This window comes from Dendropsophus ebraccatus, chromosome 14 (genome assembly GCF_027789765.1).
Source record: "Dendropsophus ebraccatus isolate aDenEbr1 chromosome 14, aDenEbr1.pat, whole genome shotgun sequence".
NCBI lineage: Eukaryota > Metazoa > Chordata > Amphibia > Anura > Hylidae > Dendropsophus > Dendropsophus ebraccatus.
Genome location: NC_091467.1, coordinates 27,157,066 through 27,169,914, shown reverse-complemented (window position 1 = coordinate 27,169,914; position 12,849 = coordinate 27,157,066). Strand labels below are relative to the sequence as shown.

Genomic DNA, 12,849 nt, shown 5'->3' with positions numbered 1-12,849 from the left:
CACTAAGGCCTATACTGATATCTGTACAGCCACCTGCGACTAATAGCCCAGATGACCTTCATTTTGTGGCTAACCACAGCAATCCAACATGGCGCCGCTGTGTAGCCTGCAAGTAAAGATTAACATATACAATATATACTTTATACATAGATTCCAAGCTGAAATAAAGAAGTCTCTCAGATGTACGTATTGTTGAATTAAAGTGACAGGTCGACATTTAGAATGGATTCAGTACTGGCAAAGTAAAATGTAAGATTTAATCCCTTACAATATAGTGGTTAGGATCTGCTCAGTTGTTTGCAGTCAGTCCCTAAGGGCTTTCCCTATGGATTCAGTACAATACGAGTGACAGGCCTGGGTTATTTATAGCGGTGGCACCACATCACCCCGAATTTAACAATATAGCATAAATTAGCACAAGTTTCCCCCCCCCCCCCACTCCTTTGGCCTGGCTAGTCCACATAACATACGTGTGAGACGGCACGCAGACAGCTCGCTCCGGGCAACCAGAGGCCCTAAAGCGAGAAGGAGGAAAGGGAGGGTAGAGCTTCCCCTGACTGACTTCATAGCAACACAAAAGCCACACAGGCACAGTTTCCATCTATATGTTTACTGGGCAAACATCACATGGAGAATGACATTTTCTCTGCCAGCGATATCTGCCTTGGCACATTGTCAGCATCTCAAGTCCTATCAGTGGTGAATACAACCAGTGATGTAAGTGTGTAGGATGGAGAAATCCTACAAAATATACATAAAGAGTAAAAGTCATAATAAATGAAATAATATTTATTTAAAATGAGTAAATTTTCATATCCACTAGGCGTGACTATATTCTGCATTGTAATGAAGAATAATGTAGGCCATAATAATGAGGGAGATTACATTATACAGTGGTACCTTGGTTTAAGAGTAACTTGGTTTAAGAGCGTTTTGGTTTAAGAGCTCGCAGTTTTTCAAAATTGTGACTTGGTTTAAGAGCATTGCTTTGGTTTAAGAGCTCCCTGTACTGGGTGGGAGTGCGAGCGGAGGAGAAGCATGGTCTGTATAGTGTGGGGTACAGCCCTGCACTCTGACCAAGTCTCCCTCACCTTCCAAATCATAGCAGATCCACTTCAGGCTGGGGCTTACATCAGAGGACAGGATTATGGAGGTAATCTCTCCATAGTTGTAACTCTTCTCTCCCCCGATAGAGAGCGCTGCGTGTATGTGCCCACATATGTCCTGCTCATTCCTTCCTGCTCCCTGCAGTCTCTGTTAGTCCTGATTGGTCCATGTTGAACACACAACCCTTCCCCATTGCTGTCATGTGACCACACAGACCTCTGACAGCAGCCCTGCTTCTCTATTCTATTCTGTTGTACTACACTACTGCATTATGGGGATCTGCAGCTCCATTCTGTCTCTACAAACTGCTGCTCTTTGTTCAGGTTTATGCACTTACTATACATTATACTTCACATGCTGATTGCTATACTGTACAGTAACTTATAATATCACATATTCAGCTGTTTCTAAATGTTTGTTTCATTTGTTTTACATGTTATTCAGAATATAAATTATTTTTGAGGTGTGGAACCAATTGTCTGCATTTCAATGATTTCTTATGGGAAAATTTGCTTTGGTTTAAGAGTGTATTTTGATTACAAGCACGGTCCCGGAACGAATTATGCTCGTAATCCAAGGCACCACTGTATATAGTTTCTACAAGATCGATAGATAGTTTGCTATTGTTTGCTGTGGTGCATATTTCTTGAAGATGGAATAAATTGCTCGTTTGTTACACCGCCGCTGGAATACTTTGGCTAGATAGATGGATAGATAGATCAATCGATCTGTGGAGATTTCTAGAGCTTATCCCAAGTGGGGATGAAGGGGATTCTGATGCCAGGTCTACACCAATGCTGCATAGAGTCAGGAATGGTGAGTTTTAGGAGAGGTTTAAAGGGGATTTACTGGAAAATCTATCAATAATTTATCCTCAACATGTGCATGGGGAGGACAGAAGAGATAACGTCTAAAGTCAGTCAAGCCGTCTGCCTGTAACGGGTTCAGCTGTCTTAATGTGGCCATACAGATTCAATAATGGTCAGTAGCATGATAGTTTGGCTGACAGTTATATATCCCATCCTCCCCACACACGAACATGCGTTCCCGTGTTTTCTATGCGGAGGGGTAGTGTTGGTTTATCTTTCTGAGAACAAAGGTGTTGGGCGGTGAAAATCCATCACACTCTACACCTGTCTCCACTGACATAATATGTCTGTGAAGTCTCTGGAGACCCAAGAGGTGCATGGCAGACTCCCAACTCTCCACCAACAGATGATATCAGTGGAGAGAAAGGTCAGGTGTGTTGGATTTTTATTGTTTGACTCCATTGTTCAGGGAGGGATAAGCTGGCGCCAAGGCTGCCTGGCTGTGGCAGAACACATGAAGCTTAGGTTGAGCCAAACATCAGTCAGTAGCGATAACTGTCAGCCAACAGTTATTAACCTTAGGCTCTGGCAACAGTTATCTTAAAACGTATCTCATTCTCTACAATGTTGGTGAATCTCACTGTCTAAAACGTTGGTGGATCTCACTCTCTACAACGTTGGTGGATCTCACTCTCTACAACGTTGGTGGATCTCACTCTCTACGACGTTGGTGCATCTCACTCTCTACAACATTGGTGGATCTCACTCTCTATGACGTTGGTGCATCTCACTCTCTACAAGGTTGGTGCATCTCACTCTCTACGACGTTGGTGCATCTCACTCTCTACAACATTGGTGGATCTCACTCTCTATGACGTTGGTGCATCTCACTCTCTACAAGGTTGGTGCATCTCACTCTCTATGACGTTGGTGCATCTCACTCTCAACAACATTGGTGGATCTCACTCTCTATGACGTTGGTGCATCTCACTCTCTACAAGGTTGGTGCATCTCACTCTCTACGACGTTGGTGCATCTCACTCTCTACGACGTTGGTGCATATCACTCTCTACGACGTTGGTGCATCTCACTCTCTACGACGTTGGTGCATCTCACTCTCTATGACGTTGGTGCATCTCACTCTGTACAACCTACAAGGTTGGTGCATCTCACTCTCTACGACGTTGGTGCATCTCACTCTCTACGACGTTGGTGCATATCACTCTCTACGACGTTGGTGCATCTCACTCTCTACGACGTTGGTGCATCTCACTCTCTATGACGTTGGTGCATCTCACTCTGTACAACCTACAAGGTTGGTGCATCTCACTCTCTACGACGTTGGTGCATCTCACTCTCTACGACGTTGGTGCATATCACTCTCTACGACGTTGGTGCATCTCACTCTCTATGACGTTGGTGCATCTCACTCTGTACAACCTTGGTGGATCTCACTCTCTATGACGTTGGTGCATCTCACTCTGTACAACCTTGGTGGATCTCACTCTCTATGATGTTGGTGGAGCTCACTCTCTATGATGTTGGTGGATCTTCGTCTCTACGACATTGGTGGATCTCCCTCTCTACGACGTTGGTGGACCTCACTCTAGGATGTTGGTGAATCTCCCTCTCTACGATGTTGGTGGATATTCCCCTTTACAACGTTGGTGGATCTCCCTCTCTACCACGTTGGTGGACCTCACTCTCTATGACGTTGGTGGACCTCACTCTCTATGATGTTGGTGGCTCTCCCTCTCTACGACGTTGGTGGATATCCCTCTCTACGACGTTGGTGGATATCCCTCTCTAAGACGTTGGTGGATATCCCTCTCTACGACGTTGGTGGATATCCCTCTCTACGACGTTGGTGGATATCCCTCTCTACGACGTTGGTGGATATCCCTCTCTACGACGCTAGTGGATCTCACTGTCTACGACATTGGTGGATCTCACTCTCTGCAGTATTCGTAAATGTCTTCTTAAATCTGTGTTTCACTCTCTCAGATCTTATGGCCATGGTGGGTCTTGTTCTGTACAGCCTAGTGTATCCCACTATCCAACATTGTAGTCTTACACTTTATAGTTTGCCTAGTACTGTGAATATCCGTTCCCCCAGTCACACACTTGATACTCTTCTCCACTGTGTCCTTTCTCAGTGACTGTGTAATAGGAGCACATCATAGAAAATGCTGGGCAGCGTGTCAGGAATGTATTCTTCTACCTATCACAGGGATAGAAGATGGTGACAGAGGAGGCCGAGGAGGTGAGTGATCTTGTGCTGTTGGTATATTAAAAGGAGATGACAGAGATTTTCATCCCCGTAAGGTATTCTGTAGTGGCAAAGCCCTCTTATTCGTGGTTACAAGAGTCATTGTGTTATCCCCAGGTGGTCCTATTGGGTCAGTGAGTGACTGAAATTATTCTGAATGAAAATCAATAAGTACTAGTATAAAGTGATCATGTGTCCTGTTGTATTCTTTCCAGTGTGATTTGCTGCCACATCTGTCCATGACAGGAACTATGGGGATTTGCCACTGCTCTGGACAGTTGCTATCACGGACAGAGGTGGCAGCAGAGAGCACTGTGTCAGACTGGAAAGACTAGACCACTTCCTGCAGGACATACAGCAGCTGATAACGGAAGGACTTGAGATTTTTATAACAAAGTAATTTACAAATCTGTATAACTTTCTGACACCAGATGATTTGAAAACATTTTTTTTCCCTCTGGAGTACCCCTTTAAGAGTTTGTAAGGACCCATTCTCTTACCTGTGTATAAGGAGAAATTGGGGAGTAGAGGTTCTAGTACATATGTATTAGTATGATGGGAGGCGTAGAGGGTCTGGTACCTATGTAATAGTAATAGAGGAGTGGGGGTCCTGGTACCTTGTATTAGTAGTAATGGAAGAGTGAGGGTCCTGGTACCCTATATTAGTAGTAATTGAGAAGTGGGGGTCCTGATACCTATGTATATGTAGAAGGTAAAGAGTAGCAGTTCTGGTACCTGTTTATTGGAAAGTGAGAAAGGAGTAGGGGACTTGATATTGTAAGGTTGCACATGAGCAGGGAATGTGGGAATTCCGATACCTTTGTATTAGAAGAAGGAGATGATTGGGGTCGTTGTACCTGTGTATTATGGCAGTTCAACTAGGAATCCTGGTACCTGTGATAAGAAATAGAGAGGATTATGGGTCCTTGTACCTGTATATTAGTGCTGTTCTACTAGGGGTCCTGGTACCTGTGTATAAGTAGGAGAGGATTGGGGGTCATTGTACCTGTATATTAGTGCTGTTCTACTATGGGTCCTGGTACCTGTGTATAAGTAGGAGAAGATTGGGGGTCATTGTACCTGTATATTAGTGCTGTTCTACTATGGGTCCTGGTACCTGTGTATAAGTAGGAGAGGATTGGGGGTCATTGTACCTGTATATAAGGGAGATTGCACTATGGTTCCTGGTACCTGCGTATAAGAAGGAGAGGATTGGGGGTCATTGTACCTGTATATTAGGGCGGTTCTACTAGGGGTCCTGGTACCTGTGTATAAGAGAGGATTGGGGGTCCTTGTACCTGTATATTAGGGCGGTTCTACTAGGGGTCCTGGTACCTGTGTATAAGAGAGGATTGGGGGTCCTTGTACTTGTATATTAGGACGGTTCTTCTAGGGGTTCCTGGTACCTGTGTATTAGTAGGATAGTAGAATGTCTATGTTGCTCTACCTAATAGGACCCCTCTCTCTGTACTAATACAAGGACCTATCAGCTATATAAACAATCACGTGTGTCCAGTCCCTCAGAGGAGACTATAGGGTGTATGGGCAGTGTGACATTCTCTTGGTTACACATAGGATGATCCTTTGAGAGTTGACTCCCCATTGTGTGCTCAGTCTGCGCTCCTCCTCCTCTTCCTCACATCAGTCTCTTGTATAGCAGGCTGCTCTTTACTCCTCACATTCTCTCTGGCACAGCCTGCAGTCTTCAGGTGCAGGTTGTTACTACGCCAAAGCCAAAAATGTAAAGGGCAACTAAAGCCGCCTCCTCGGGTGCCTGCAGCAGAAGCCATCTCCTTCCATAGAGATGCATTACAAGCTGGTGAGGTGAGTAGGAGTTTCTTCGTTTATTCTTCTTTTGTATAACAGACTGTTCCTCTATAGTATATCATGGACTAACCTAGTTTTTTTTTAAGTAGGTGGACTTAGTACACTTGTGGGTCCGGTGGTCGTGTGTGTTCATATATATATATATATATATATATATATATATATATATATATATATATATATATATATATATATATTATATTATATACACCAGGGCCAGATCATAACCATAGAACACGTGTAAATAAAAAAAGACTGAGACTTCTCTTTTCATAACCATTCCTGGCTTTGTGTTCAATAATTGCAAATAAAAACCTGAACGTGTGAACGCATCCCTAAACTTTTCCATCTATCTCACTAGCATGAATAATTAGATTAGTCTCGTTTTCCGTAGTGATAATAATTACTCCCATCAGGCTGTGCCCCCATGGTTTCTGTGACGTCTTTATATCAATGGAAAGTATGCCCATAGCCTCGAACACATGCCTGGTTTATAAAGGTAACTGCCGGGGGCGCTCTCTAGGGTTTGCTTTATGTTTGATTGTGTGTTTTTGTGGAATTTTCCAAATTATTGATAGTCTGTGATAGTGTCTGGATGGGCAGACATAAGTTGAAAGGGGTGGGTGGGGGGGGCACAGCCCCTGTAACATATAGGGGGCAAAGTCCATATTTGCCGGCTAAGCTCTTTATCTAGAGACAGGGCAAGCAGTTAGTATGGGACCCGTTCTGCATGGTAGTCACTAAGTTAATAATTAGAGCTATTACCTCAGGGCTCTATTCCACCGGACGATTATCGTTCAGATTATCGTTAAATCGTTCGAATCTAAACGATAATCGTTCGGTTGAAATGCAGTTAACCATTAACGACCGAACGAGAAATCGTTGATCACTTTATAAGACCTGGACCTATTTTTATCGTTGCTCGTTCGCAAAACGTTTGCAAATCGTTCGCATTGAATAAGACGACGTTTGGTCGTTCGCAGTAGATACGAATGCAATAGCGGAAAAAAACTATCGCAAATACGATCGTAAGTAACGATTATCGTTCCATGGAAATGAGTGAATGTTTTCAGGTCTTTTGCAATAGCGGTCATTTGAGATAGTTAATCGTTAACGATTATGTGAGCGATAATCGTCCGGTGGAATAGGGCCCTCATGGTGGATTCTGTAGATGTGGCCATTCACGTTATTGTCAGGATGTGGTGCTAGTTTTTGCACTTTTTTTGTAGAGAACAGAATGTTTCTATGTACCATGTAAAACTAGGGCTATACAGCAACTTTGCCCGTAGAAAGGGTTGCACGGCCAAAGCTCGCTGCCAATGGAAGTGAATGTCCATCCAAGATGGACATAGCCACTTTTTTATTAGTTGCAGGGCAGCAACACAACACAGCAATCTGTAGCCATGCTTCCTGTGTCACAGCAAAGCTGCTGTATAGCTCTAGTATTATGTGTATGGGGGCCTCCCGACTCCTCCGTGTGGGGGGGAAAGGAGGGATTGGAAAGTTTGGAGTTCAACATGTATTTCCTTTCAGAACAGAAAGATAGGACATCAGTGTCAAAGACCTCTGGCTGCGGCTTTCTCCCCCTTCAGAACACATGTACGCTCAGCCAAGCCTAGTGTGCATGTATATTGGTGGTTGAGAGAAGCCTTCCATTCATGCCTGTCTCATGTGTTTGATCATCCTTTGGGACTGACTCCATAAATACTCATCCAGCCAGGGACTATCCTTAATCCCCAAATATACATGCATACTCTGCTCGGCTCTGCGTGCATGTGTTCTTGGATCCCCAAGGGGGAAAGGTGAGATATCCACTATATTTTTACCTATAGGTATGGTTTGAGTATTGGGCAATAAGTTTTAGCATTGCAGCTGAGTTCATTGGGCTGTAGTTCTAGAATGAACGAACACATGGATATGTACACCACTGCAAGAAGGTATCCATGATTATTCTATAGTGTGTGTTCATTATATCAGTTTGGCTATTATAGCATTATATCAGTATAGCAATGATATGGTATTATCATTATATCAATATTGTTATAGCTTATGTTTATAGCTTAATGCCTAGCTAGTGTCAACTCTGACAGGTCAACTACAATACCTTTAAAACAATGGAGGCAAATAACATTAGCCCCTTGGTTGATAAACACTCAATGGTCCATAGGACGCAAATTTCACACCGGTTGCTGAGAGGTAGATGGAGTCAGCAGCACCAATAGACCCTGGTAGTTAGAGATGGAGGGATGCACACTGGAAAGCCCAGAATCCCCAGGAGGACTCACGTAACTTGTAGAGAAGGAGATCCAACAGCAGCCAATGCTGAATTTCAATTTTAATTAAAAGCCAGGCTTACAGAAAATATCACGTTTCGACCCCCACTGGTGTCTTTGTCAAGTATATATTTGACAAAGACCCCAGTGGGGGTCGAAACATTGTAATTCCTGCTCATTTTATACCGGTCAGAACACACTATGCTGTAGAAGATCCCCCAAGATCACGATTAGTGGGGATATCTGACAAATGCTGTCCCCATGGGTTGAGATGACTTATATATAGACTAACTGTAGACGTCAGAGGAAAATCTAACCAGTTAAATATAAGTCGTCATAAAACATGCACCACCAATATCATATGACCCTATTGTCCAGTATGTTTGCTATCGATTGTCAATCCTTGCTAAACCACCATAAAAAATAAAATCTAGCCATAGATAGACAGATGTCTGTTAGGTTTCTGAACTCAGGAATAGTTGTTGAGAATTGCGTAGCTGGGTGGGAGTTGCGATCATGTACCCAGGTGCTTGTTGCCAAAGAGGGCACAAGCTAATCTGCAGGCAATACAGAATGAAGTCGGCACCACGATCACCTCTCAGCAATAGCAGACAATGGCGAATGAGTCAATTATACAAGGAGTGCTCCAATGCAGAAAGACAGAAACTTGGTATGCAATATACTAAGAGAAAGGCATGGGCACTCACCACTTCAGCGGTTTGCTTTATTCAGGCGCAGTAGGGAGAGAGGACCACAACCTAATCTGCTTGGGCCAGGATAACTAGAAACAAGCCTAGGGCTTGCATAATAGAAGATAAAGATCAGCCGACATGCATGATATTGGCTGATCGTTGTCTTTTAACAGGCAGGAACGGGGTCCTCTGCATCGCCCCTTGGAATACAGCCTTGAGAGTCTCCCGAGACTCCAACAACAGACAATGCCAGTGAATATAGAGGTCAGGCATGATAGAAAAATACTTGCCAACCTCTTGGCTACTCTTCCCCTTTGAACAGGTTACTGTAACCTTACCGTTGTTGAAGGTCATGGCCACCTTCAGGCCTATGGAATGAAATCACATATGATACTTTCCAGACATTGTACTGCCCTAAGGGGCACAAGTGTGGTGCCCTGCTGTGGGGCTTGACCAGTCAATTGCTAGGTGGTACTGTGTGACTCCACTACTGTGGTGGTTGGTTGAAGTATAGCTCAGCCAGATGTTGTACTCTCGTGACACCAGTGCTGGGTGGGCACACAGCTATTGAGGCACACCTGCTTTTATTTTAGAGTGGCGAGCTATACCCTCCCCTGTGGTCAGTGACCTGCCGGACTGTGAGGAGGTCTCTTGGGTGCTTATCATGGTGGTCCTGAATGGAGTTGTGACCCACCCGGATTATTGGTACCTCCACCCACAGATAGGGGAGATGACCCAAGGAAGGTGCAATTACTGTGTCAGTGTTTAAGTAATAATCATGAGTCCTGTTACCATAAATAAACTTCTTTACTTCAAGAATACTTGATACAGTGATACACAATAGACTTCTTGCTTGACAATAGACCTTAGACTTGACTGACAAGACTTGTGCTGAGAGCTTGAGAGGTAGTATAGCCATGCTAGCTTGGTTGAGTGCTGAGAAGTAAAGAGGAGGATGTCGTGAGAGTCCCAACCCAATGTAGTACTGTGCTCTGCCAGAACTTTAGAATTAGAATAAGTAGACTTGAGAGTAGAGAGAATACTTGTGCCCGTGTTTTGACTTCTTGCCTTTGCACCACCTATTGCCCCCCAGTGTCGGATGACCTGTCCTATGAGGGTGACACAAGCCCCAGACCTTGTTACCTGGGTTGAGCAGAGTGGTCAGAGTTTTCTGATTACACCCGCGCTGCGAGAGAGAGTACGTAGGCTTCTAGCAACTTTGCTCTTTTCAGATCAGTTCCTCTGTTATAGGATACCTTCCTGCACCTTTAGACCTGTTCACGGCGTGGGCTGGGATGATCTCTGACTTGGTCCTCTCTGAGAGTGTTTGGCACTGCATAGTGTGTAGAAGTGCTGCTTCTCAGTGTGTAGAAGTGTCTGTGCTTCCCATGTGTTTCTGTCCACTGTCTTGCTTCACACTACACTGGACTCGTCCTCTAACAGGGGACCTGGCATAAGCCAGGGTTCAATGTGACTGCTCTAGGGACCTTCTGGCTTGCGTCTTCTCTGTACGAGAACCAGACTAAGACTTACTAAGTGTGACTACACTTCCTCTCCCCATGTGACAACTTCCTACAGGGTATGTAATACCTGCTGTGAGTGGTGAAGCCAGTGCAAAGAAGAACAGAACATCTTTCCATGTCCAATATAGGAAAAGAACTGGAAGCAAACTTTGTTCAAATGAGGAATCATCCACAGTGTCAAAGAGTTATAGACTTACCATACTCATGAAGATCCATGAGAAAGTCGTCACTGCTCTGACCACAGACATGAAACACATCCTTCTTTTCTAAAGAGTCCTTCTAGCTGTCCACTTTTTTCACGGTCAATATAAAGTAAATGCTGGAATCCTACATGCCAGTGCTGAGTGACCTGACACCGTTTTGCTTCATTATGACACCTAGATGAGAATCACTTCCCCCAGGGACAAATATTTTCTCTATCACAGTGGTTCATTACTAGATTCTTTGTAGTCCTAGACACCATCTGTGCTGTTGTGTTTACTTAAAGGGGAACTCCAGCTAATTATTTTCTTTCAAATCAATTGATGTCAGAAAGTTATATAGATTTGTAATTTGCTTCTATTTAAAAATTTTAAGCCCTCCAGTACGTATCAGCTGCTATATGTCCTGCAGGAAGAGGTGTATCCTTTCCAGTCTGACACAGTGCTCTCTGCTGCCACCTCTGTCCATGTCAGGAACTGTCAGGAGAAGGGGGGTTTCTATGGGGATATGTTTCTTCTCTGGACAGGTCCTGTCATGGACCGGAGGTGGTTTTCTAGTATTTTTCACAGTGGGGCATGTATTGCTGCATAGCTATGAAGATATAGATCACTTACAAATGTAAGAAAATTGAGTAAAGGTGGCCATATTGGTTGTCACCCAGTTTTCAAATAAATTCTTACAGTTAAATTAAAAAAAAACGTTTCACATAGTGTTGAGTGTTCAGACCCCAACTAGTTGCTAGAATGAGACTAAGATAGTCCCATAGACTTACATTAGGAGCCAGTCTCATGGCAAAGAGAATGGGACAGAACATGCTTAGCGTGCACTTTTCCTGGCTCGTTCTACCAATCAGTTGGGGTCTGGGGTCTCCTCACGTGTCAAAGTTAAAGTGACATTGTCCATATAAGATTAGAGCTTTGTTTGGGCTCTATGTCACTGGCCTATGTTGGGATATGTGCCTGCAGCATTGACTTGGTTAATGGGTTAAAGGGGTTATCCAGCGCTAGAAAAACATTGCCACTTTCCCCCTACTGTTGTCTCCAGATTGGGCGGGGTTTTGAAACTCAGTTCCATTGAAGTTAATGAAGCTTAATTGCAAACCACACCTGAACTGGAGACAACAGTAGGGGGAAAAGTGGCCATGTTTTTGTAGCGCTGGATAACCCCTTTAAACACTGTGTTCTAGTAACTAGTAGACCTGAAAAAGAAAGATATACGTTCAGGAAATAGATCAAATGTAGTCACTAGTAGACTATGTGGATTGGCCGAAAAATGTTATGTCACTAAACATGCTATAAGCTCAGCCTAGGTGCAAATGTTAAAAAAAAAAAAAAAAAAAAAGAGTTTATCCTTATCCTGGGTCATTGATGTTAGTTAGGGTAACAATAACATTATCTCCCATGGTGGAGCCATCAGGAAGTTTTACAGGCTCCAGGTCTTTCATCTGAGGATTACTTGGGTAAACGGCCGCTACATCCTTCTAGGACAATAGTTAGTGATGTTGATGAGATGAAGGCTTCGCTTCTTTGTCTTCGTGTTTGTTCTCTGGATAAACTATAAAACAGCAGTAAACAGGCTGGGGGGAAAGGGGGGTCCTTGCTTGTGTTGAAGGCTTCTAGTGCCCTCTGACCCCACTCCCACCAGACACAGCCCCCCATGCATCTCCAGTGTTGACCAGCTTTTGTAAGCAGATCAATTCATTGTTAATTGATCGTTAGTTGAGGATAAGTATATCCATGTGACAATACGGTGATTGGGGGGGTCAACATCGTGGACATCAGCCCAAGTCATCTATGTTCCCTTTACTCCTTTATTCTATTACATAATGGAGTGTAACAATGAAAATAAAAAAGTTATTTTTGGATGAATTTTTTTAGTTAGTTAGTTTTTTTTTTAACTATACTTTTCGTCACTGGTAAAATACACTGCTGTATAATGCACTGCCGTGTCTTGCACTGTCTGCTACCAAAATGGCAGGCCTATGGGTTTTTACTAGGATCTGCCATTGCAACAACTTGGTACCCTGTAATCACAGCATCCAGGTGGTCAAAGGTGAAAGGGGATCCCCACTGGTATATAATCATCTGATGCTGTAGTCACTATTGGTTGTGGCATCTAGGAGCTAAAATCTGCAATGAGCACGAAATC

At 43.7% G+C, this 12,849-nt stretch overlaps 1 protein-coding gene across 2 annotated transcripts in view; it reads left to right on the top strand.

Annotated features, from left to right (window-relative positions):
• The first annotated feature begins 5,873 nt into the window (after positions 1-5,873).
• The window catches only part of LOC138771764 (trafficking kinesin-binding protein 1-like), a 50,206-nt gene continuing 43,230 nt past the window's right edge, over positions 5,874-12,849 (top strand). Inside the window, exon 1 of one of the 2 annotated variants that reach the window (XM_069951746.1) lies at positions 5,874-6,009. In XM_069951746.1, coding sequence (XP_069807847.1) covers positions 5,990-6,009 — 20 coding nt within the window. In that variant the 5' untranslated portion in view covers positions 5,874-5,989. The remainder of the gene's footprint in view (positions 6,010-12,849) is intronic. The other variant, XM_069951744.1, reaches the window with a different exon arrangement.